At 34.9% G+C, this 25,847-nt stretch overlaps 2 protein-coding genes across 9 annotated transcripts in view; both read left to right on the top strand.

Annotated features, from left to right (window-relative positions):
* The window catches only part of SNX2 (sorting nexin 2), a 50,634-nt gene extending 41,789 nt beyond the window's left edge, over nt 1–8,845 (top strand). Inside the window, exons 12-15 of the mRNA XM_006216500.4 lie at nt 5,279–5,422; nt 6,599–6,679; nt 6,791–6,862; nt 8,362–8,845. Coding sequence (XP_006216562.1) covers nt 5,279–5,422; nt 6,599–6,679; nt 6,791–6,862; nt 8,362–8,412 — 348 coding nt within the window. The 3' untranslated portion in view covers nt 8,413–8,845. The remainder of the gene's footprint in view (nt 1–5,278; nt 5,423–6,598; nt 6,680–6,790; nt 6,863–8,361) is intronic.
* Nucleotides 8,846–8,986: 141 nt separating this feature from the next.
* Nucleotides 8,987–25,847, top strand: part of SNX24 (sorting nexin 24) — a 147,159-nt gene continuing 130,298 nt past the window's right edge. For 2 of the 8 annotated variants that reach the window (XM_072957731.1, XM_072957725.1), the window contains exons 1-2: nt 23,711–23,782; nt 24,341–24,483. Coding sequence is in view for 3 of the 8 variants with exons in the window: in XM_006216498.4 (XP_006216560.1) it covers nt 23,723–23,782 (60 nt within the window). In the remaining 5 variants the exon portion in view is untranslated. Of the gene's footprint in view, nt 11,884–17,564; nt 17,654–21,428; nt 21,533–22,157; nt 22,237–23,025; nt 23,185–23,600; nt 23,783–24,340; nt 24,484–25,847 lie in introns of those variants that run through there. The other 6 variants (XM_072957734.1, XM_015249731.3, XM_072957728.1 and 3 more) reach the window with 5 other exon arrangements.

Raw genomic sequence — 25,847 nt, 5'->3', positions numbered from 1 at the left:
CTAGGACTAGATTAGATAAAAATTGTGTTACCTAGTGGTAATGTTTAAGGGTGAAGAGTGTTGTTTTCTGAATAGTTAGGAAAGTAATCCAGTTAACTAATAAAAATTAGTATTCTACAAGTACCTCCAATATTCAGATAATTAAACTAAACTTAATTTATCTATAACATGTTTTAGAATATACTTTTAAGATCTTATGGTGTCCTTGAATTATTGTTATGAACATTAGTTATGATGGGTTGGGGAACTGGAAGTTTACCTTGAATTTAAACATCTGGAAATTTAATGAGACCTTGTTCCTTGCTTTTTTATGCAAAATTTTTTCAGCTAAAGTATGATCAAATTTGTATTCATCTACAATCAGAACACTGATACACTGTTTATTATAGATGATTCTATTCTCTAGCACTGATAACAGTTATTACTAGAAGGTTCTTAGCACTTTAGTATGGTGTTTTCTTAGGTTTGGCCAAAATACCAATTTTGCTTGTATTTACTAAGATATTACTGTTTATATTCCTGGTGGTTAATTTTTCTTTTCAGTTATTTAAAGATACTAACAATAAAGATAGCAGATACCAGAGTGTACTGTGTTATACTTAGGCAACTTGTGATATACAGAAATCCAGTTTATAGATAATGGTTCCTGTTTCTCTGTTACCTGAGAGCTGTTATGAAAAAGTGTAACACCTCCAAAAACCCTTTGGGTTCAGAAAGGGAAACTAGGCACTGTCTATGAGAAGTAGGACCTGCTGAGAAGAACTAACCTGGAAAAACGCTCCCCTACTGGATTGGCCTTTCTGTGTAATGGTTGCTGATCTCTCAAAAACAGGTTTTCTCATACTGTATGAACCTTCTTGCTCTATTTTTACATTCCATGAAATTACAGTTATATTCATGTTTCCCAGAATGTTTTCACTGACACCAAAGGATATACCACAGTCAACTGAGTTTTGGAGATAATGTATGCATTATCCCTGTCTTGTAGGTTCAGCATGCACGTGAAAAGCTCAGAACTGCCAAGGAGTAAAATATAAAACAAGACATTTAGCTTTGTTCAGTCCAGAGGCTTCCAAATTCATATGAACAGGAATTCTTTTCCAACTAATATCTTTCTAGATATATGGAACACACTTTGGGAAATAATGAATTAGTGATTGATTGACTAAAAGATAATTAAAGAGCTATAGTGAAGTTATACTTTAAGATAAGTTAAGCTCTTTCAGATTGATTTTTCTCCTAAAATCTAGCCAGGGCAACTTCATTAAAAAGTTGAGAAATTATGGAGTAGGATGATGACAGGGAATTTTTGTGGTCTTTTTTTTTTTTTTTAACTAATTCATTTGTATTTGAAAAAGTAATACAAGCACATAACAGTTCTAGTAGCCAAAAACAGTAAATTTCTTTTCTACCTAAAACCTCTAGTCTCTCCTCCCTTAGTCAAATACAATTATATTCTGTGTCTATAGTCTCTATACATTTAGCTATGGGTATTTATGAAGCTAATTTTCTATTTCTTTTTCTTTCTTTCTCACCCCCGTTTTCTCTCCCTTCATCTCTTCCATCCTTCTTCAGAAAGTAGTATTCTATATGCACTGTTCCTGGCCTGCTTTTTTCACCTACTCCATTTTAAAGACGTCTCTTTAGCGACTTACGTAAATATGTGTTGCATTCTTTTTAATGGTTGCATTGTATTCCATCATCTAGCATATAGATGTACCTTGAATTATTTGATGAGTCCAATCTTAAATATTAAGTATTTTGTTAATAACTCTTCGGGCATAAAATGCCTAGAGTAGAATTCCTTGGCCAAAGAGTGTATGAATTTTAAATTTCAATAAGCATTGCCATATTACTATTTGAAGAGATTATACATATTCTTTGTACTACCACCAATATATGTGTTCCTTCTTCACCCACCCTATGATGAGGGTATCTTTTTTGTGTAAGTTTTAATTTCTTTAGTTATTATGAATTTAAGCATCTTTACAAATGATAAGCCATTTGCATTTCTTTTTTCTATGAACGGTGTCTACATACTGTTTTCTACGAACGTGTCCTTCATCCAGTTTTCTTTTGGTATTTCTGTCTTACTGATTTCTAATAGCTATTTAATACTACTTAGGCCTTTATTTTATCCATATTGAGAAGACTTTTCAAAGTGGATGATTATTTAGAAACTAGGAGTACTTTGGACATTAGAGTTTAGAGCCAAAGTAGAGTGGCTGAAAACAACAGAAATTGGGCCCTAAAAGAAGAGATAAGGCTCACCCAGCCAAAATATTGCCCAGGCCTGATCTTGTAGCTCAGAAACTTGTTTCCTTCTTTTGTACAGCCCCTAACATATGAGACTCCACATTTTATCATATCAAGTGGTAAACTTTTTACACGCATTCTCGTGTATTGGCCTTCTGTGAACCACTAGAGTAGGGTCATAGATTGAGGGTAATAGTTTTCAATGTTTTTAGCACTTGAATTCTTTAGGAATTCTTACAGGAAATCCAGATTTATGAAATACATTAGAAGAATTTTTAAACAAGTTCTACTGTATAGTGCAGAGAACTGTATTCAATATCTTATAATAGCCTGTAATGAAAAAAATATAAAAAGGAATATATATGTGTGTGTATGTGTACGTAAATAAACTGAATCACTATGATGTACACCAGAAGTGAACACAACATTGTAAACAGATTATACTTCAATTAAAAAAAAAAGAATTAATTAAAAAAAACAGTAGATGGACTCCCTGAGAAATTTAAAATCTTCATTATTTGGCTGCAGCATACTTTCAGATTCAATGAATTAGAATATAGTATTAATTAAATTAAAATTGCAGCCTCAAATTTCCTGGTAGGCCAAGAAAACTGCTCCACAACTGCAGACTTGTCTAACCTAGACTAGTTTGCATACATATGTATACCATAAATTGGCAGGGGGTGGAGGCCAAAGTTAATCATCATTGTAAGCATATCTGTCTTATAGAAGAAGCTAGTCCTGCCAGAGTGAATTAGTATCTTAACATGCAGAGGCAGACTTTAAGTTATGATTTGATTCTTAAGGATAGCATTTTTAGGTGATCTATTATGGTTTTTATTCTTTTTTTTTTTTAATATTCTCATGTTACAAGGGTAGGAAAACGAAGGAAAAGCTAATTCTTATGAAGTTTTTTTTTTCCCCCTGAAATAACTTGACTTTAGTAGTTTTTCCTTTACCATAGCTCCTACATCTGTACCACAATAAACATGTGATGGTTCTGAGATATTATGAGATAGTAAACTGAGCAGGGATCAAATTAGTTTAAATTAGTATATCACTGAAAATGCCAGTTGATATATATTAAGAACTTAAGAAAATACTGAAATTAAAGGGCATTTTTTGGTTCACTTTTGCCCTATATTGATACATATTTTAAATAATCAAATTGTTATTGAATGGAGGAATTTATAAATGAAGAGTAGATATGGCCCTGCTCCTTTAAAGGGAAACTAGGCCTAAAATCTTAAATTACTTTTTAAATTTGTGTATGTGTCGGAGGTGAGGTGCAGAGATTATTTACTTGTTTTAAATGATAGTGACTTTTTCTGAATATATTTTTGTTGGATGTATTACTTTTGTGATTTTGGTCCAGATCAATTTGGCTGAAGCTAAATTGATTCATAATGAGAAATGTTTCATGGGGAATATGGTTTTTTAAATACAAGAAAAGCAACAGAGTGGACACTAAGAATTACTACTAATGTAAGAAAAGAAATTACATGAGATGACAAATTAAATCTAGTTAGGTGGATTTAAATGTCTATAGATAGAGTGCTTTAACTTACCAGTTTGCCCAGGCATATCTATTGTCCTGGTTAATTAAAATATGCACAGTCTTTAAGAAGTCTCTATTGATTTGGAGTTTTTGATGTTATTGCCCACATTTTTGAAATATGCTGCATAATATAATACAGTCCAATTATGGCTTTTAGAAATACTATCCAAGTTATTATTTGCACTTTTAGTAGAAATCTGGAGTTAGTCACCTGCATTTATATGTATCTGTTATTTAGAAGTAATCCATAATAGTCCCTACTAATTATTTAAACATCCACTAGGTTAAGTCACTCTGCTATATACTTTTCATTTTATTTTCAGTCCATAAATCTAGATCTCCTTTTCCCTCTTTTACATTTAGAAGAACTGTGGATTATGGAATTTAAATGAATTTACCCACAATCATACAATAACAAAACTAGTGTTTGAATCCAAATTTGTTTTGTTCGAAAGCCTGCATTTGAAAAAATACACTATCTACATGCATGCCTCTTCATCAGGTTTCTATAGGAACATGTATGTATTTACCATTTCTTGATCCAAAAGCTCTTTACTTGGAGTACATGAAAATAATTGTTTCACCAAGTTACTAATGCTTACTTCATTTGTTTAGTTAGTAAGTACTAAAATAATATGAATATATCCCCAACATCAAGCTAGAAAAGGGATTATTATTGTATTCCATCCTATTCATCAGTTTTTTTCATGAAATTTCTTACGACTCTCTTATGTTCATATTTCATCTCTTCCCTCCATTCACTTGCTCTTGCTTGGCCAAACCCCTGGAAAGAAGTAATGGACTTGGTTGAATTGTTCTTCTATGGTCTTTTTGTCTATTTCTTCATTTAGTTCTGCATACTACATACATACATCTATTTGCCCTTTTCATCTTGTGTAGAACTCCCCCTCTCATTTTGTTATACCTTTACATTGCTTTGCCTTTTTTTATTTGTAATTGGTGATCTCTTCCATTACATTTTTACTTACTTTCTGATATCTTACGGCTTTTCCCGTTTCCTTTTTTTTTTTTTTCAATTTGTGGCATATTTCCAGCACTTAAATCTACTTTTTATGTTTTAGTAGGAAAACTTCCAATGTAGATATGACACCAGCATTTTCCTATTAAAGGAATCTTTCTTCAAAGCATAAAACTCTGTTAGAAACCTTCTTAGAGGCCACATTTTAAACCCTAAAGGCTAGTGAAATGGATTTGGTACATAGTTTTTTCTTTATTCTGAGCTATTCGATTTAATCTAATAACAAGTTTTTTGGTTTTTAAGCAAATGAATATAGAAATTTATTTTCTCTGATACAAACATGCTTATTTTCAGTATTTCACTATAATAGAACAACCTTTAAGTAGTTGATCTTAGTGTTTTCAATATTACAGCACCTCTAGCATAATGAAAGTATTTCAATGTTAATTCCCAGTTAATAGTACTATGTTATTATTCACTTACAGGGTGTGTTTGACCATCGAATGAAGTGCTGGCAGAAATGGGAAGATGCTCAAATTACTTTGCTCAAAAAACGTGAAACTGAAGCAAAAATGATGGTTGCTAACAAACCAGATAAAATACAGCAAGCTAAAAATGAAATAAGAGAGGTGATTAATTAAAATGCTTTTTTTATCTCCTTACCCAAATTTTCCATGAGTCATTCATATATGCATAATTTTTCATAAATTTTTTTCTGAACCATTCAACGCTTAGCTATTTTTTTAAATAATTTTATGAACTGTTTTTGAATTACTTTTAACATTTTGATCATCATTAAAGTCTTCAGAGCCCTTTGTTACTTCCACCGAATTATAGAATGGATAAAGATGCCTATGAGGAAAAGATTTAAATTAACCTTGAATTAATAATTACATATTTCTTTCGAGATGGTTGATTTGATTTCAGATAATTACTTATTTTGTGCCTAAAAATGGTTTTAGAGATAGACTTGTCCCACATTTAGCTGTCCAGGCAACATTATCCCCCATATATATGTATTACATATGGTATTTTAGTAAATTTGTATAAGTTTATTATAATTTATACACTTTTTTTGCCATGCTTCAATAAGGAAATTGAAGAGGTAGGATAACCTTTATATTACTTAAAATAAATGTACCTGCTCTTTGAAGAGTATGTACCAGTGTTTTGGTTTACATAGTGGGAAAAATATCATTTCATTGCTTAGTCTTCAGTTATTTTATTTTAGCTGTTCCATTGGTCACTAATCACACTGTTCATTGTTTCTGTACTTAATTTAATTACTGATAGGTGTTCAGTAGACCATAATTGCACTTTTTTTTAAAATCTGGACATCTCACCATTATAAAAATGTTTTTTAAATGTTTGTCATGTAATTTTTCTAATTACTTCCATGAGCATATAAATTATGATGAAAATGTATTCTTGAAATTAGCAGAATATTGCTGATATATTTTTAAATACTTTAGAGATATAAAGAAATGAGAAAATTACACTAATACTGCTAAATTATTTGGTAGTGAATTTTACACTCAAAATCTTTTAATCTAAATTAAGGTGTGGAGATTGTAGTTTAGTTAGTACTAGACTATCCTAATCTTGATTAAATCTGACAATGACATATTGATAGAAATTAAACTGTTACATACAGGTTTGAATGATGCCAAAGTGGGCTTTGCCTGTATTGAACTTCTAGGATTTTTAGGCATTACATTAAATTAAATGAGTAGTCATGACAGCTAGTTCTGTAATTTTTTCCCAGACAAGAATAAAAATTTGTACCTTTTGTTTGTTTTTATTAGTGGGAGGCAAAAGTGCAACAAGGAGAAAGAGATTTTGAACAGATCTCTAAAACGATTCGAAAAGAAGTGGGAAGATTTGAGGCAAGTATAATAATTTTATACTTTTCTTAACAACGTGATCACATTTTGTGGTAAAATCAAGTTTAGTTTTGTACTAATGGACCTTTTTTTCCATGTATTGTACTTTAACAGAAAGAACGAGTGAAAGATTTTAAAACTGTTATTATCAAGTACTTAGAATCGTTAGTACAAACACAACAACAGGTAAGGTAATTTTTTATAACTTACAATCAGTGAAATGAGCGTTTAAACTTGAGGGTTAATAAATAGTAGAGAAAACCAAAGACAGCAAAGGGGAAAAATGGTAATTAAAGTAATTGGAAATTCTCAGGTCTTTTTTGCCTCTACTCCTTCTAAACATTAGGAGAGAGACCCTTTTCCCAATTTTAGGCTGTGAGAGACATTCTGGACTACTTTTCCCTTTTCTCTACCTTCCCAGTTTTGTTTCCGTATTGATCATAGCTGTTTGAGTACATTCTTTTAGTAAGTACTTCTCTTCCATAACAGATAGAACTTAAACTGGAAACCAAATTTTAAAGGTTTTTTTTTTTAAATATTGTTTTGATGTTTGCTTTAGTTTGTGTGGGGTTGGTGTTGATTGTATGCCACAAGTGGCATTTGTCTCTTTAATTAGAAGACCATGGGTTTTAATGTTACATAAAGGAAAGAAGTCTAGGGGTGGGGAGGGTATAGCTCAATGGCAGAGTGCTTGCTTTGCTTGCTTCAGGTCCTGGCTCAATCCCCAGTACCTCCATTAAAACAATAAATAAGTAAATAAAATTTTTAAAAAAACTAATTATACCTCTGTCCCAAAATAAAATTTTTAAATTATAAAATTAAAAAAATTTTTTAAAAGAAAAAGTCTGTAACAAGATAATAGAAGTTTTTTTCTGTGTATTTTAATATAAATTTGAGTACTAGATCAAACTATTTAATATCTTGAATAGAACAGTTTCTTCCTCAAGTTCATTTAAAAATATGTAGACTAGAAACTTGTCTATATAATATATAATAGATTATATTTTTTAATTAGGTGATGACATAATATCTTCAAATTATATTTGTTTTGTATTTTGAATACTTAGTTCATATACTTATATTTTTTTAAATAGAAAAAAATAAGTTATATAAGCTTATTTTTATAGGAATTGTTTTAAACATGTTAGTTTGTACGCCAGTCTGTTATTCTCTGGACTATCTAGGAAAGACTGGCAGCTAATTCCTTCCCAGCCTCTTTTCCCTTTCCTGTTTGAATTTTCTTCTCTTCCTCCTTTCTTCTCATTTTTTTTTTTGACTAGCAATACCTAAAATGTGAATATCTTATGAATTAGGAGATGATACCACTTTATATTGGAAAAGCTCATTACACGTTTATTATTTAAGGTAATCTTACACAGCTTCCATATATACGATTTTGCATAAGTTAAACAGGTCTTAAGTTTTTAGGTATTTTTATAATTATATTTTTTTACATCAAAACCTGAAATTCGCCAGGAGTAATTAATATTTTAAAATAATTTATATATGAATTATATTGACAAACTTCATATAAGAGAATTAAAATGATCCCTTTAAGAACCAAACTTTAGTAAATGTTATTCACTGTTAGCTATTTGTATATATTTTTTCCTAGTGCTTCTCAGTATATATTATATAAATGACAACAAGGTTATGAGAATTTTTATTTTTATTATCATCCACAGCTGATAAAATACTGGGAGGCATTTCTACCTGAAGCCAAAGCCATTGCCTAGCAAGAAGATTATTCCTGTTCAGAAGATCTTGGATGTTTGTTCCAGTTATGCAGAATTCCACAGTGAAATCATTTAAAACCATCTAAATAAACCACTATATATTTTATGAATTACATGTGGTTTTTTATAAATATATATTCTGACATTTTATTACAAGCTGCATGTCCTGACCCTCTGAATTAAGTGGACTGTGGCATGACATTCTGCAATACTTTGCTGAATTGAACACTATTGTGTCTTAAATACTTGCACTAAAAAAGTGCACTGCAAGGCCAGAAAATTTTACAATATTTTTTCTTTACAATATGTTCTGTAGTGTGTTCACCCTCTTTATGAAGTGAATTATCAATGCATTGATTAATGTTCACTTACACATTCCTGTACAGAAATTAAGATTTTGTGATTACAGTAATAAAATGATATTCCTTGTGAAGTATTAGTAACCAATTATTTGGGTATGTAAACATATTAGAGATCTTTTAAAAACCTTTTTAATAGGAAGAAACTTTTTCTTCTAGATGTATATAAGTGATGCTCTGATCCATTAATTTTCTTGATTGACAGAAAAAACTGAACTCTTTCATTATTAAATGACTAAATGAAGCTTAATTAAGTTTTCTTTTTATGAAATCTTCATAAACCAAAGAACATTTATCTATTGGTTCAACTTTGGGGAATGCTCTTGTCTTGAGTAAGGAGTAGAATTTTTAAGTTTTTTGAGTAATTTTAGAGTAAGAATTAAGAGTAAGGAGAGAATAATTATCTTTGCTTGTTTTTATCCATCCCTATTATAAGTACCCAATGTAAGAATCTGAAAAAGACGGACTTATGTGCTTCTGTTACAAGTCCTATGGATTTTGCTCATCCTTTATTATTTTCAAAGTGTAAGACTGCATATATTTAATTTATTCCTTGCCTTTCCTTTGATTTTTCATTTTAAACTAGAAGTAGATCGTCTATGACAAAGAGTGGGGCTGTGCTAAAACACCCTGCAGTTTGGTGAATAACCAAGGATAGTGCAAAGCAAACTTGAAGTAAAATGAAATTTGTCTTCAGCAGCCATCTCACCTATTTTTGTATCCTGTTTAGATGGCAGTTATATAATCCTTAATGTGGATGAAAGTATAAGTTATGATTGGCATCAGTTATTTTCATTTTTAAAAAATAATTCTTAAAGATGATCTTCTCAGGCTTAACATCTACATCTCCCTTCCAAAAGAGTAAGACATATGTGTAACTGAGTCCTCTTTAGCAGCTTGCTGGATACAGTTAACATATCAGAGTCTCCTTAAGATATGTTTGCTTCCACTTACTTTAGTTGGAATTTTTAAACCTCTTGTAGGTATTGTTCATATTTACGATCCTGAAGTCTAGAAGAATACCTGACACACAATAGGTTTAAAATAAAGACTTGATTAATTGAAAAGGAAAAAAAAATCCTAGAAGATGCAAAATAATGTTTGCTATCTTAAGAAGAAACTGAAGTAGAAATAGAACAGTCTTCTGTGTTGTTTCTGTTGAAGGTAGCTTAGATACTTTCGAGAAATGAGTAACTCATATTAATATATATCAGATCCTATCTTGTCCCATTAATATTGAACAAAGTAAAGGCTTACTGGGGAGAATTTCACTGTAGTGATGTTTAGTATTAAATACATAGTTATATTACTTTCAGAGATTTACTTTACACATACGATAACTTAGTTATTCAAGTCCAAATCTCCCATTTTGCTCTGGTTCATTTGTAAGACCATTCAGTACCTCAAAATAAAATAATAAATATTTTCGGACATGATCAAGTTGAAACACCCATCAATCTTCATATCTCTTCATATTACTAAAATACTTTCATTTCAAATAAATAGAACAATGAGAGCATTAATATGCTGATAATCTTTTAGTTTTAAAGGTCTGAATTTAATTTCTTTTTTTTTTTTCTTTAAGCAGATAAAAGTTAAAGAAGGACAGCATAATACAGTGGAACAAGCTGAACTTGAAGTAAACATACTTGTGTTCAGTCTTCTATCAGTCAGTAGCTGTGTGACTTTGGGCGTATCACTTACATCTCATCTATAATACAAGGGTATAAAACTGATTCCTGAAGTGCCTTTCTACTTTAAAATATGTTGTTTGAAATATCAAACTTTGATATTAATATTAGTCTATTAGAAAGTCAAATTCTTATCCAAACTTTTTATTAATAAAGTAAAGCAAGGCTAAAGCAAAATTAATGTGTAAAAATATAATTTCTAAACATAAAAGAATTAAGTTTTTGATTGTATTTTTTTGATAAGGTATTTTCAACTATCCATCTTGTTTTATACATAGATATATATTTATACTAGCCTCAAAATACTCTTGCTTCATTGTTGCTATTCTTTAAACCTTTTTATTTTATTATTTAGGTATAGTAAAGTTTTAGAAGTTTGTTGTACAAAGTTTCATAAATGGTTTTAAAATAAAATAAATAAGCCTCTTAACAAGTCAGGTTTCCTTAAAGGAAGGAACTCAGATGAGTAGAGAAAGATTATATTCCTTTAAGAAATGCTTCTTAATGTCTAAGGGAACTATAAAGACTTCCATTTTTCTGTCCTAAAGCATATGACTAGTTATAAAGCTAAATGGCTACTTCACTTTCTTGTTATGGCTCCCTGCATGGGCAGTCGTATTTTAACAAGAGTCAGAAATTGATTAATAGTAACTACACCCTAGGCTGAGCAAAAGTCATCCTGTTTTAAAGGAAGAAAGGTCGCTGATAGGAGGGAAATAACAGCTGTGAAAAGGAAGTCCAGTCACTGGCTTGAGATTTTTGGATGCATTTCCATATCCACTAGTCAGGAAATGTGTGTGTTATATAGTATCTTTCTGTATAACATATTCTACTTCAGAGTTTTGAAAAAAGACAGAATCACCATTACCTTCCTTATCCAAAGTCTAGAATCAAGTAAGTTTCATTTCTAATTCTCATAATAAAGGATATGGTTTTAAGTTATAATGAAAGCAACTGTTTGGCCAGACACAGAAATAGCAAGAGGGGAATTACTGCAAGAGTGGTATGAAAAATTGTTGATTACTCTGACTTTGTAATCAAAGCCATAAAGAGAGGTCATGGTGATCTGTGGATGAGGTCCTTAGAGTTTAAACCAATAGAAATATAATGTGAGCCACACACATAATTTAAAATTTTCTACAGCCAAATTTTAAAGAGTAAAAGAAACAGGTAAAGTTAATTTTAATATCTAATCCAGTAGCTCCAAAATATTTTAAGGTGTAATTCAGTGTATTAAAAATTATTATGATAGTTAACATTCTATTTTTCATACTAAGTCTTCAATACCAGGTGTGTATTTTACACTTTCATCACATCTCCATTTGGACTAGCCACATTTTAAGTCATCACACATGGCTAGTGGCTATGATACTGGACAGCGCAAATGTAGACAGTGCCATGCATGGAACTGGAAATGGAGAGTAAGTGCAACAGTTGTTTGTTATTTACCATCCCAAATCTAGTGAAGAATTCAAAGCTAAATAAAAGGGACTAGTAGGTGTTGTTCTCAAATACAGGTACAATTTAAGTGCAAGATTTTGTAGCATAGTACTTGGCAGGTGATGGGTACTGAATATCTACTGGGAACAAATGGTAGCACTTTAATGCCTGAAGGAAACTTAGTCTAGTACAACTTCCTCATTTTACAGGTAAGCAGATCCAGAGCTTAAATCATTATGATTGAACTGATTTTTCCTCTTGAAATCTGTTAAATGTCTGTGAACATTCTTCTTTGAAAGTGTATGACAAGCTTTTCAAGATTCCTGTTCTGATCATTAACATAGAATTCTAGGAAGTCCTTTGGTATACACAGAATTTATTTCTTCAAACTGTTAATTTCAGAAGTGGCTGAGAGTAGAAGATTGTACAAAAGAAGAAAGTTGTGCCTTGCTGTCTAATCTTTTAACGCTCATGAAGAAATTAAAAATCCTCATCTTCCTTTCTCATCACATACTTTTTTTTAATTCTCAAAGAATTAAATAATATTAAATATTTTTCTTAATTAACTGGGTCAAATGGAAACTGTATTTAAAGCCAGTTAAGGTGAAGCTGCCCACATGTTAATACACAGAAAATTATTTTTTTTTAATTAAGGTCAGTTAGTGGGATAAACTGTTTGGGGGGGTTCTATTTTAAGTTTACGTATATGTAACTGTTTAATAAAACAAAAATTAGACAAAATTTAACAAAAATGAACAATAAATTGCCTTCTTACTGCTTCCATATTCAAGTCTCAAGTTATCTTGATTTTAACCTGTATTTACTTCCTAGATCTTTATTTCAGATGTCACTATATATGTGTGTAAATGTGTGTGGGTTTGTGTGTGTACATAAATGTACATGTGCATGGATGGAAATAGGCTTTTCAACCAAACTTAGATTCTAAATTTCAGTTAAAAATGTTTCCCAGGTTCTTGTAACTGAGACAAAAAGGAAAGTGCTTATGTTTTCAGTTACATTACTTCAGTATCATTATTTTGCCAAGACCCGCTTGAGTTGACTGTATTTCTGAAATCTGTTCCATTCTCACTTGTACTCTCTCCCCCACAAGATCTTGTGACCATGATAAAGTCCAGATTATCCAAAATCTGGCCTCAAACTACTTTTCCTGTCTTGATCTTACCCCTTACCTTCACCTACCTTTTGCTTTATCAAATGATGCCCCTGTCTTGTGAGCTTACTCTGTCATTTATGGCTCAGTGCTGTTGGTGTTACCTTGTCTGAGTTACCCTTTTCCACTTTACCAGCAGTTGGTTAAATCCTATCCAGTGTGTAGAGTCCTTATCTTCCATATATCCTCTTTAGTCTCCTAACTAAAAAGAAGCAAGGGACCTCTCAGTCTCTCAGCAGGACTCTAGTAACCCTTTGCACCTTTCAGATTGTACTTACCAATGTTACTTTGCTTTATAGTTGTCTTACTGCTTTGAATACTCTGTATGCTTCTGTGCCCTTGTTATTTCTTGTAGAACCTAGTATGGTACAGTTGAGAGAGTACAATGGGGTGGTTAGAAATATGGTTATGCTTCTAGCCTGCCATTTTGAATTCTGGCTCAGGAATCTACTTCATTGACTTTGAGCAAGTATTTTTCTCTGAAATGTAGTTTCCTTATTTGAAAATGTAAAGTAATAATATCTGTTCAGGTACTCCTTCAGTTTATTACGATAATTGATTTGAATTTCTCAGCAATAGCATGTACTTAATAAATAATAACTATTCATTAAGTAAGAGTCTACTTAATCTCAGTCTAAACAGAGTACCTGCATTTTGATTATTTTACCGGTCTTCAGGGCTTCTTCATAACAGTGGATGTATGTTTGATGAGGGTATCAATGGGATCTCCAGAAGGATTCCCTCTCAGAGCAGTCTGTCCCTGAGATATTTCTTGGAGCCCTGAGGCTGAAGATCAGAGGTAGAGAGGAAGAATGTTTGCAGTCAAAACCAGTTTTTATTTTATTACTTTTAGAGCTGCCCTCTCTACATAGAGACTCTAGTTAAATGAGTTGTCAGGAAATGAGCTAGAGACCTTTAAAAGGAGTGTGGGGACAAAGGAAAGAAAGGTGAGATAGAAATGTGGCAATTATTTAAGAAAAGGAAAGTTTATTTCCACACACAAACACATATAAGAACATTGACTATGTTGTAGACTAAGGGAAGTAGTAATCAATGAAGAAAACACATGGAGAATAAAAAGATCATGATGGCAATTGATGGAACAGCAATTGTACAGCTAAGTGATGGTGAGCACCTGACTGCAGTGGAAGTAGGAAAGGAGATAGGGAAATGGAAATAAGAATGGGCAAGCTTCACTCATTCATTCATTCAATAAGTATTTGTTCATTCTCTACTGTGTCAGGCACTGAAGCAATGGATTGGGTATCAGGGAAGGACAAGAGAGTTGTCGAGAATGATGCCCAGATCTCTGGCTCTGATGATTTAGGATACTGCTGCTTTGATTAACTGAGATATTACAGCAGGTGTAGTTTGGGTAAAGAAACTTCTTAGGGGCAATTTTTGATGTAACTTCAAAATGAAAATAAGGTATTTTCAACTCTCCATTCAAGATGAAAATGTATGAAAACAGAAGTCAGGAGTTGATATTTCATCATCAACTTAGACATGTGAACATGCCCTATCCCTTAAAGCTGTTGATTGTTAATGAATGCAGCCTTAGAGAAGAAGGAGAATAAGATCAGCCTCCTGAGAACAAAATCCCATGTCAAACTAACATCTAAGGGCATAATGGAGGTAAAGAAGTAAGGTAGATGGAAAGTACCTCAGAGAAAAGTAAGGATGTTTCTTCCTCTGAACAATAAGGAAAGGAAAGATGGATCTATTTGGAAATAATGCCTGAATGCTTTTATTTTCTTAGTGAAATAGGAAATTAAGCCATCATCAGGGACGGTTATCAGCAGGAAAGCCAAAGAAGATTGGAGGCCAAAGAAAAATGGTAGATGTTTAGAGAACAGAAACAGAGAAGAGTAAGAGACTGGATGAGTCCTGACTTTCAAATGAATTTGGAAATCACGAATTTAAAATGAAGCCAACCAAAGGAAGTATCCATTTTTTTTCCAGCCATGAGAAAACAGATTGTCGGATTCATTCAAGATTAGGGATTATTGATACGTGTGAGAAAAATCAAGGGGGAAGGGATTTTGAAGTAAGAATTTAAAAGACATCCCCAGTACTTTTCCACAAAGAATTTCTTTCTACTCTTAGCTGTTTCTTCTGCCATTTATATGCCTTCATGTATCTAAATAAAATGCATATCCTGCTATCTTTTGAATCATCAATTTCAAACATCATTTACTTATTTTTTTTTATGGTAAATGGGAGTTTATTTCTCTTACTCTGCCATCCATCTGCTTCATACACTCATTCCCCACTTCCAATGCAGTTACAATTTTTGGTTAAATCAGGATTCAATATTTTCATTTTTATGCCTATACAAATATTGTTCACTGCTGAAAGTTAAAGTATATTTAATCACAGTTTTCTTCCTTTTTTAGAAAATAAAGTTTATTTTCAGAACAATATTAGATTTATAGAAAAATTGTGAAGGTAGTACATACAGAGTTCCCATATACTCTGTACCTAGTTTCCCTTATTAACATTTTATAGTATAATGCATTTGTTACAATTAATGAACCAATACTGACACATCATTATTAACTGGAGTCTGTAGCTTATTCAGATTTCCTTTGTTTTTGCCAGATGTTCCTTTTCTCTTCCAATATTCCTTGCAGGATACCACATTATGATTAGTTGTCATGTCTCTTGCTCCTCTTGGTTGTGACAGTTTCTCATACTTTTTGTTTTCAGTGACCTTCCTATTTCTTTACTGAGGTAGAACATGCCTTGATTTTTTTCATTTGGTTGTTGCATTTTTTTTTTAATCTCTTGCTAAATTTTCCCACGTCTTCCTATAGTCTCTTAGTACATTTCCCACAAGACCACTCAGATCAGGTTATTTAACCATTCCAATTACTTTCCTTTGGGCCTTCTACTTTATCTGAACTTGTGCTCTCTGGGCCTGTTGTGTCTCTGGATTTGCCTCGCTTTGAACTTTGAAATTGACTTTTTTTCTCCTGGAATACATTCCCTACGTCCTGGGTTTCATGCCTTCCTCCTTTTTGGTTTATTCTCTTGTGTTGGAATAATACATTCTCCAGTAGTTTCTTAGGTTAAAATGAAGATACAGCAGAAGGATTGTGAAAGTGGCCCTCAGAATGTCTGCCTCTTAAGTCGCATTGCTCTGGTCTCAACAGGTTATCTTTGTCTGTCTGCCTCACAGTGGTGATCCTGAAGATTCCTTTTGCTTCTCCCCTGGGTTGTATTTCCTGTTCTCTGTACCCCACATTTTCCTCTTTCTTGATTTATTCCCTCATTTTGGTAGATACACAGAGTAGTTTCCTGAAAATGATGCATAGAAACTATACTTTTCAGACTTTATTTTGCCCTAATCCTTGATAGACAATTTAACTGAGTATATGTTGGAAATCATTTTCTCTAGAATTTTGAAGACATTGCCTCATTGTCTTCTACATTCCAGTGTTGCTCTTGAGAATTCCAAACCCATTCTGTTTTCTGATCTTTTTTATGTGAGCTGCCCACACCCCCACCCCTTTTCAGAGTGTAGGATCTTCTATCTCCAGTGTTCTGAAATCTATAGAATTGCTATAGAATACGTCTTTTTCCATCCTGTGTGGGTGCTTTCATCTGGAAACATGACATTTCATTCTGGACATTTATTTTCTTGGATTATTTCAATCAGAATTTCCTCCCTTCTATGTTCTCTCTCTTCTCTTTCTGGGAGACTCGTTATTTGGATGTTGGATGCCCTTGACTGATGCTGTTATTTTTCTCTCCTGTTTTGCATCTGTCATTGTGTTCTACTCTCTGTACTCTTGTTTTCTGATTGTTCCTGACTTCAAGTAGCTTGCTGTTCCCATTTCATACATGCAATGTCTTCTGTATTTCTCTGAGGATATTAGGTGACAGCTTACTTTTTTCAAGTTTTTTTTTCCTCCCTGTTTCTGTTTCCTCAAAGTTATTTTTCTGTTTTGACCTCTGTTCCTTGTTAGATGCTCTCCTCAGATATGTGTTAGTCCTTGGTTGTCTTCTCATAATTAGCAGTGGGAACTGAAAGCTGATTAGAAGCTCTAAGTATAGTCATGGGGCCTGTCAAATTAAAAAAAAAAATTCCATCTTTATTGAGATATAATTGACAAAAATTATATATATTAAAGGTATACAATACAGTGGTTTCATATAAATATACATTGTGAAATAATCACCACAATCAAGCTAATTAGCATTCATTACCTCCCATGTTACCTTTTTTTTCACCCCCCATCCCTCTCCCCTCTGGCAACCAATAGTTTGTTCTCTGTATCTGTGATCAAATTTGTTTCTTTTACTGTTTTGTTGTTTATTCGTTTGTTTTGTTTTTAGATTCCACATATAAGTGATATCATATAGCATTTGTTTTTGTCTGACTTATTTCACTTAGCATAATACTCTCCAGGGTCATACATGTTGTCACAAAGGATGACTCCAAAATGGTGCTTGCCAGCATCAGTGTCCTTGTGGTAGAATAAGCTCCCCAAAATGGCTACTGCCAGTATCTGTGTTCCCAGGGGGAGTACCTGCCTCCTGCCTCCTGCCTCTCCAGGGATTCTCAAAATCAGCAGGTGTGTTTGACCCAGACTCCTTTTAGATTACTGCCTCTGTGCTGAGACTGATTTTGCACATGCCCTTTAAGTAGGGTCTTTGTTTCCCACAGCCCTCTGGCGTTCCTGTATACAAGCCCTGTTGGCCTTCTAAGCCTGATGTTCTGGGGGCTTGTCTTTCCAGTGCAGGACCTCTAGGCTGGGGAGTCCAATGTGGGGCTTAGAACCCTCACTCCTGGAGGAATATCTCTCCAGTTGTGATTATCCTCCTGTTTGTGCTGTTGCCTACCCCAGGGATGTGGGTCTTAACTGTACTAAGTCTCCACCCCTTCTGCCAGGTCTTGTTGTGGTTCCTTCTTTATATCTTAGTTGTGGAAAATATTTTCTGCTAGTCTTCAGATCATTCTCAACGATAATTGCTCTGTAAATAGTTGTAGTTTTGGTGTGTCTGTGGAAGAAGGTGAGCTCAGGGTCTTCCTACTCTGCCATCTTGACCACACCCAAGGTCTATCAAACTTGATCATCACTGAAAAATGATTGCCTTAGGCTGTTTGAAGAGAATTTCTTTTTTTATTTCAGTTTTTTGTTTTGTTTTTCCTTTTTCAGATGGAAATTTCTAATGTTGGTGTTTCTAGATGTTTTCTCTTGGGCTAGTCATATTTCCTGTTTCTTGCCTGGAAGGTAAAGATGTAGTTGCCAGCTTCTATCAGGATTCAGCATTCATCATTCAATATGTATATGGTAACTTACCCCAGGCCCCAACTATTTTTTGATAAGTATTCATGCTCTCAGCTGGTCCTGTCAACTTCCAATACAAAGACTCTTTTTCACTCTCTGTCTCTCTCAGAAATATCCTCCAGAATTGTGCAAAGGTGGCAGAGGGGATTAAGGGATGTTCCTGATTCTCAGCTGTCACTCAGTGTTTCTTCTTTTAGCCAATTACCTCTCATGCTAGATATACCTTTTATTCCCTGTCACTGAGCCTTTTGGGTATTGTCCTGTGTAAATCAGGCTCATTTTCAGCTTTCCCACTGCTTGCTTAAATTGGGCTTTTTCTTGTTTGCTAAAACAGTTACTTCTCATCCATCTGCTTTCTAGCTTATACAAATCTTTTTGCTATTCTCTCTCCTCCTGCTTTTCCTATCTTTTGCATTAAAAAAGAAAGGGAAAATTCTTTGTAGTTTTATTGGGGCTAGAAGGAGTGAAATTAGTTAAATATGTTCTGTTTTCTATCTTAACCCAGAAATACTAACATAGGTTTTTTTAATGCAACGTTGTATTCATAGTGTAGATACACCAAAATATTTTTATCCATGATATGATCAAAATTGTTTCCAAATTTTTGCCATTGTAAACAGTGCAGTATTCTTGTATATACTTTTCCTGCCCTGAACATATGGAACTACTTCCAGAAGTGAAATTTCTGGACTGAATACATGCCTTTAAAACTGTAATAGCCACTGCCAGTTTGTCAACTAAAAAGTCTGTCCTAGTTCACTCTCACCAGGAGTACTCATTTCCCCACATTTTTGCCAACACTGGAATAATCTTTGCAATGTTTGCCACTCTAAAAGTTAAAAAATGACACCTCCATTATTTACCTTGCATTTCCTTGATTACTACAGGATTTTAGCACCTCTCCTCATGGTTATGTGGTAGCTAGCCTCCACGAAAGCCCCAATTCTTGCCTCCTGAGACTCAAGCCATTGTATAGCCCTCCCACACTGAATAGGCTAACCTTTGTAAGCAGCAGGATATTGCAGAAACAATGAAGTGTGAATTCTTAGGGTAGGTGATGATAAGTCACGGTAGTCTCCATCCTGAGCGCTTTTGGGTTTCTTGCTTTGGAGGAAGCCAGCTTTGATGTCTGTGAACTGAGGCCTCCTGCCAACAACCAACTGTAACTTGGGTAACTTGCCAGGCACGTGAGTGAACCACTTTGTGAGTTGAATTCTGCAACCCAATGGAGTCTTCAGATGACTATAGCCTTAGTGTACACATCTTGTTTATAACTTAAACTGCTCCCAGATTCCTGATCAACAGAAACTGTATAAGTATTTATTGCTTTAAGCAGCTAAAATTTGGGGAGTAATTTGTTACTTGGTAATAGATAACTCACAGATTTTTTTTGTCCATTTGCATTCTTTTGGGAATTGCCTGTTCACACTGTGTCCTTTTTCTATTGTGCCATTAAGAAAAATTATGTATTCTTCACATATACACATTAACCTTTCATCATACATGTTGCAATTTTTTTCAGTTTATTGAATACATTGAATTGAATTCACTCTTTGGTTTCCATTAATTTAAAAATTTTTATCTAGTCTAATATAGTATAATCTTTCCCCTAATGTCTTTGACACTTTTTTTTTGTAATAAAACTTTGTCTACCATAAGGTTTTGTAGCTTTGTATTTTCATAGAGCTTTTTAGTATATATCAAATTTATTTTTAAAATGAATTTTACTTTTCTTTCAAATGGGTAGCCAGTTATCCATAAACTATTATACCATTTATTTATACTATTTTAACATTTATTAAAACTTTACTATTTAAATATTTATTAAAACTCTTTATGACACAACATTGTAAAATGACTATAACTCAATAAAAAAAAGTTAAAAAAAAACCTCTTTAAACATTGATCTGTTTATTGAATAGCTTATTTTTTTTATCTTCACGGGTTTAAAATACCATTGTTGTTTCATATTATGTTCCTATACATTAAGGGATCTATTTCTGGGCTATTTAGTTCCCTTCATCATTTATCTAATTTTGCTCCAGGATCATACTGGTTTAAATACTATGACTTTATAGTATGTTTTGATGTCCTATCGATTAATTTATCCCCTCATTCTGTTTTTTTATTGTTGTCGCTCAAACCTGCTCTAGCTATTCATTTTAAAAATGAATTTTAGAATAAGCTCTTGTCACTTTTCTTAGTGTATTTGGGATTTGATTGTATTAACTTTTAAATTGTTTTGATGAAAACTTACCCCCCAAAATCAGTATAATACTGATTCTTCCCATTCAGAAACATGACAAAACTATTTTCAGATTTTCCTTTATGTTCTTTACTTAGTTTTCTTCATATAGGTTTTGCACACTTACTAAGCTTATCTGAAAAAATTTTGTAAGTTTTTAATACTGTTATTAGTGAAATCTTTTGGTTTTTCCCTATATTATTTTCTAAGTGGTTAATGTTGGTGTGTAAGCAAGCTATTATATATGATATCTGTTGATTTGTGTATGATGACTTAATATGACACCTAATGAAAAAAATTATTTATTCTAAAAAATTTTATTCTAACAGAATCAACTAACCTTAGTTTTGTATCTTCAATTTCATCTACAATTAACCTTAGTTTTATATCTTCCTATCAATATCTGTACCTCTTATTTATTTTACTTGTCTTACTGCATTGGCTAGTGCCTCCAGGAAAATGTAAAACAATAATTGTGATAAAGTTTTGACACTATTCTTATGCTTCCTCATATGATGTTGAATAGGGTATATGATGTAGGGTTGTAGTAAGCTTTATCAAATTAAAGATGTTTCTTGCTATTCCTAGCCTGTTAAAAATTATTAGGAAGAGATGTAATGTAATATATTCTAGATAGATTTTGGTCAAGACTTCTAATATAAGCTGGTATTTAAAGCAATTAATCATTAAACTTGCTGAAATATATTTCTACCGAATATTAGGTAAACATGGTATTTTTAGTATAAGGATTTTATACCCAGATTCCAGCAGAACTTTAATTTTCTTACATAAATTTTTTGCCTTTATTAACAGGTACTAGCTGTTCAACTTCTTATGTATGTATTTGCCATGTATTTTTATTAATGTTCTGGGAAGATGTTTGGCTGACCTGTCACAGATTAGAGTCATACTAAAAGGTATGTAAGAACATCAGGATAATTCATATTGTTCTCTTTGTTGCTATTCTTTTCTTTCCTTTTTAGTTGTTACTCACAGAAGTTGATTAGAAATTTAGCTCTTCTAATTACTAGCTAGTAATTTCATAGCTGTTTATCTTCTCCAAGCTTTAATTATGCCATCTGAAACAATTAAAATGATAACAATTATAACTAAGCTGATAAACCCTGAAGGGCACACCCACATATTAAGAGCTTGTATATATTTTTAGCAAGGCAAAATTAAATTATACACAACTATTAGTAGAATACAGGGTAAAAAAGTTCATTTGAACCACCTGTCCTATCTTCTTGGACCCACACTTTTCTGACTCTTAAATCCAGTGAATAAATAGATGAGCCACACCAGACAAATATATGTATGCCAGGCAGGCTACTAGCAGGCTGTTGGGGAAGGATCATATAAAAAGTACACTAAAAGCATGATCAGCAATCTGCAGATCAAGGATTTTATGATTACATAATCCTGGTTTACGTTACACACTGAGACTTTAATAACCTGTTTCAACCAGTCTTGAAATTGTTTTGGGGGTCTTCTGCCATCAGCAGCCATTATTTTAAAAATTTTATTCCTGTGTTTTTACAGGAACACTACTTAGTCCTTGAAAGTCCTACTGCACCTAACACTCATGACGCTGCTGTGAAGCTTAAATGAGACATGGGATGTAAGAGCATTTGGCATAGTACCTGCTGCATTCCATTGGCTTTGTAAAGATGAATATATAAATTATATAAAGCTTTCAAGAAAAGTATGCGTGGCAATGTGCCAAGAAGAGGAGAAAAACAACTTTTTTTTTAAGGTGTTTGGTCTAAAACCTAGTAGATGAGGCTGTAAATTAATCACACAGTACAGTGTGATAGTCACCAGAGGCTTATGGGAAGCTACAAGCTGGGCTCTGAACTCAGCACGGAATCCACAGAGCTGTCTGGTTATATCAGGAGGTGCTAGGCCATGGAAAAGAGGAAGGATAGTCTGGTTACAGGACATAACCTATGCTGAGGCATGGAGTTCTGAGAGGCAGACACATCCCGGAGTTGCAAGCGTGTGAGTGAGAAGGAGATGGGGGGTGGGGTCCTTCAGATGGGGGTAAGTTTAAAGGCTTTGCAGGGTCCACATCAGACTAGTTCTTAAAGCAAAGGGCCTGATTATCTTTTCCGTGACCAAGGTCTCCTCATAAACGTCAGAGTTTCAAGGAGAAATGCTCCTTGGGCAAACAGAGGTGGGCGCAGCTGCTTACCTGCAGCCCAAGAGGTCACCCCCAAGTTTCTGTTCCGCTCTGTCCTCTAACCTAAGGAAGGAACTCTAGAGTTTGCAAAGTTTCCTCAAACTAGCACACTTAATCTTTTAGGTATTTTCAGATTATTAGGTTCTGGCCTGAGGGGCAGATTCCGGCCCTCACCTTTCTTTTTTCTTTATTTTTCCCCGTCTTCTATTTTCTCTTATCGTTAAAAAGCCCTATACAGTTACCGAGAGGCATTTTAGAACTGGGGCAGGAAGCCAGACCGTTTGTCTCAGTGAACAGCCGACTTTCGGGATCTGTATTACAGCATCATTCCTAGGTTCGACGGCTAACTCAGAACATGACGCTGACCCTGGAACTGAAAGGAAACAGGCAAGTCTTGGTAAAAGTGTAGGGTTTACTGCTGTTCATACCAGCCGAGTGTTAAAACGAAAATTCACGAACCAAAACAAAATCAAGAAGCTCCAAGTTTTTCCACTCCTTTTTGTCCCGCAATCTGTTGAGGGTAGTGTCTTGCAAATTGCAAACCTAGGGCTAAGCTCAAGCCCCAAGGGCTGGGAGCGCCCGGGTGCGGCCCTGTCCGCGGTGGCGCGCATATCCCTCTTCGGCGGACACACACAGGTTTCCAGGCCCCGCCTCCTCCGGGCCCAGCTGATCGCCGCCGCTCTTTGGGCCAGGAACCCAGGCGCCCAGAACCCCACACCGTCGGCTCTGGGTCCCGGGCACTGGCCGGGCGGGCCCAGAGCGCGGCGGGCAGCAGGATCCACGGGGTAGCTGGGTCCGTGCGGCGCAGTTGCCGAGTCCCGCGGGCGCCGGGAAAAGAGGCGGGGCGGCGGGGTTGAGGGCGGAGCGGCGGCCGCGACCGTGAGCCCGCCCCCCGCTCGCCCTCCACCGGCCCGCTGGCGCGGCCATGGAGGTCTACATCCCGTCTTTTCGCTACGAGGAGAGTGACCTGGAGCGGGGATACACGGTAGGCGCTGGCCGCGGCCGGACAAGGCCCCGTGATCCGGGGCCGCGACTACTGAGCTCAGGGGGTGCCTCCGGCCGCCGGCGCTGGGGGTCTCTTTGCTTCTCTCCCTTCCCCTCCCCTCCCCCGGCCCATAGGGAGAGCTGTGCCCCGCGCGGTTGTCAAGGAAACGGGCGCCCCCTCCCTGGTGCGGCGGTGGCGGGGGCCAGAGGTGCAGGGGTTCGGTCCCTTCCCCCTTCCAGCCCCGCTCCCGGCCTCCAGGCTGGAGCACCGGAGTCGAGTCCTTGAACGCGGCGCTCGCCATTCTCCCCGCCCGCTGCCCGCCGCCCGCCGCCCGCCCTCTGGATTTCGGGATGGACTGCATTGGTTTCTGGCACAGCTGCCCCCCTCTTCTCAGACAGAAGTGGCTTCGCCGCGGGTTGATGTTGGCTTCCAAGTTCTGTAGGATTCATTACGCTGGAAAATACGCTAATTTGAAAAAAAAATTGCAGGATTTGTTAGCCGAAGAGAACACGTCTTAATTTTAGATAATTTCCAAAGTTTCTGTTTGTTTGCTTTTAGTTCTTAAGTGCCTTGAAATGGCAAGATCGGGTACTCACTGAAGCACCTGTTCCATACCTAGAACTGTGGTCTCCGGGAAAAGAGAAACAGGGCCCTTGCCCTCAAGAGTGGAGGAGTGGCCGCGAGGGCAGAGACCCAGGGCAGTAAGTGAACTGTAGGTAGTTGATTTCCCAGTGAACTTAGACATCTTTATCTAGATAGTCATTGCTAGAGGGAGAAATGCCTCAGCCTGGGTAGACCTTGGAAAAACTTACTTCCATTTAAAAACAGGTAGGCTTTGGAGAAGATTGCACAGATTTGTTTTTTAAATTCACACATAATTCACTCACTTGCTAAACACCAGTTACATTAGTTTGACAGAGAAGTGTTTTAATCTCACTGGCTTTTGATGACAGCTTATTTGGAACCTTGTGTTTTCATAGCGAGGATTAAATCACCCTCTCAAAGGAATTTTTAGAATCAAAAGTAGTGATTAAAAAAAATCCAGAGTATGTGAATTTTTAAAATTAAGTAGACTGCTGGGTCCAAGTGTCCCAAAACAAGTACTCAAAGTGCCTTCCCTTGGGTGGGAAGCTTTAAAGAAGAGCTTGGCCATTATTTTTATATATAAATAAATAAAAATGGATTTGGTTAAATATACTGTATCGTCCTCCCAAAAAAGGATGGAGAAATTGCACTTAATTTGAACCTATTCATGTCTTTTTCCTTAGGCCTGAAACCTTGGCTGTCTTTCATTCTTTCAGGTCTCATCTCTCCCTTCCTTTTAGGATCTGGGGATAAAAAGGCAGCTTGTCAGGGGCTTGCTTCATCTCTAGATGAAGGTGAACCCAGTATTCCAAGCTAAGAGTTAATTACCTCCCCATATAAGCACTTAAGTAGAGCGGAATTACTGATTTACTTCTGTTACAGAATCTGTGTTTTAACCCAAGGTTTTCATATTTCTTTTTATTACCTGTTGTATGGCCAACCATGTGCTAGACTCCAGGTTATGAATCAACTGATTTGGAAGGAGCCCTTTTCTTGGTAAACTTGGTAGTTAGATGATTGCTTATGTGATGAAAGTCTGTACTTTTTAAATTTTTACTTAAAAAAGAAGTCCTAACTCACGTAGGTTGGGAACTTTTTGTTGGGATACCTTCTGCAAGTGGTTTTTTTTCTTTGTGAGTTTGTGAAGCAGCTATTAGATACTTTGTACCCTGGGCACAACAATTTTGTAATTAAATAGCAGTTTATTCATTCAGCAAATATTAACCAAGTGCTTGCTGTATGTCTCTGTTCTAGCTGTTGGGGTTTTAGCGGTGAATAATATTTAATCTTTTTTGAAAAACCCAGAATTTCAAAATATAATCTTCCTAATTAGGAACCTGGTGAAATAATGTATACTTTAGTGTAAAAAGTACCTTTTCGATTGTGTTTTAAATTTAAGAAATATTAAATTGTGTTCTGACAATTCAGTGATAGGAAATTTAAAGCAGAAAGGATCTTCCATAGAAGGTTGGCACCGTGT

This window comes from Vicugna pacos, chromosome 3 (assembly GCF_048564905.1).
Source record: "Vicugna pacos chromosome 3, VicPac4, whole genome shotgun sequence".
Classification (NCBI taxonomy): domain Eukaryota; kingdom Metazoa; phylum Chordata; class Mammalia; order Artiodactyla; family Camelidae; genus Vicugna; species Vicugna pacos.
The sequence above is the reverse complement of the archived record's forward strand: the minus strand, read 5'-3'. Positions and strand labels throughout refer to the sequence as shown.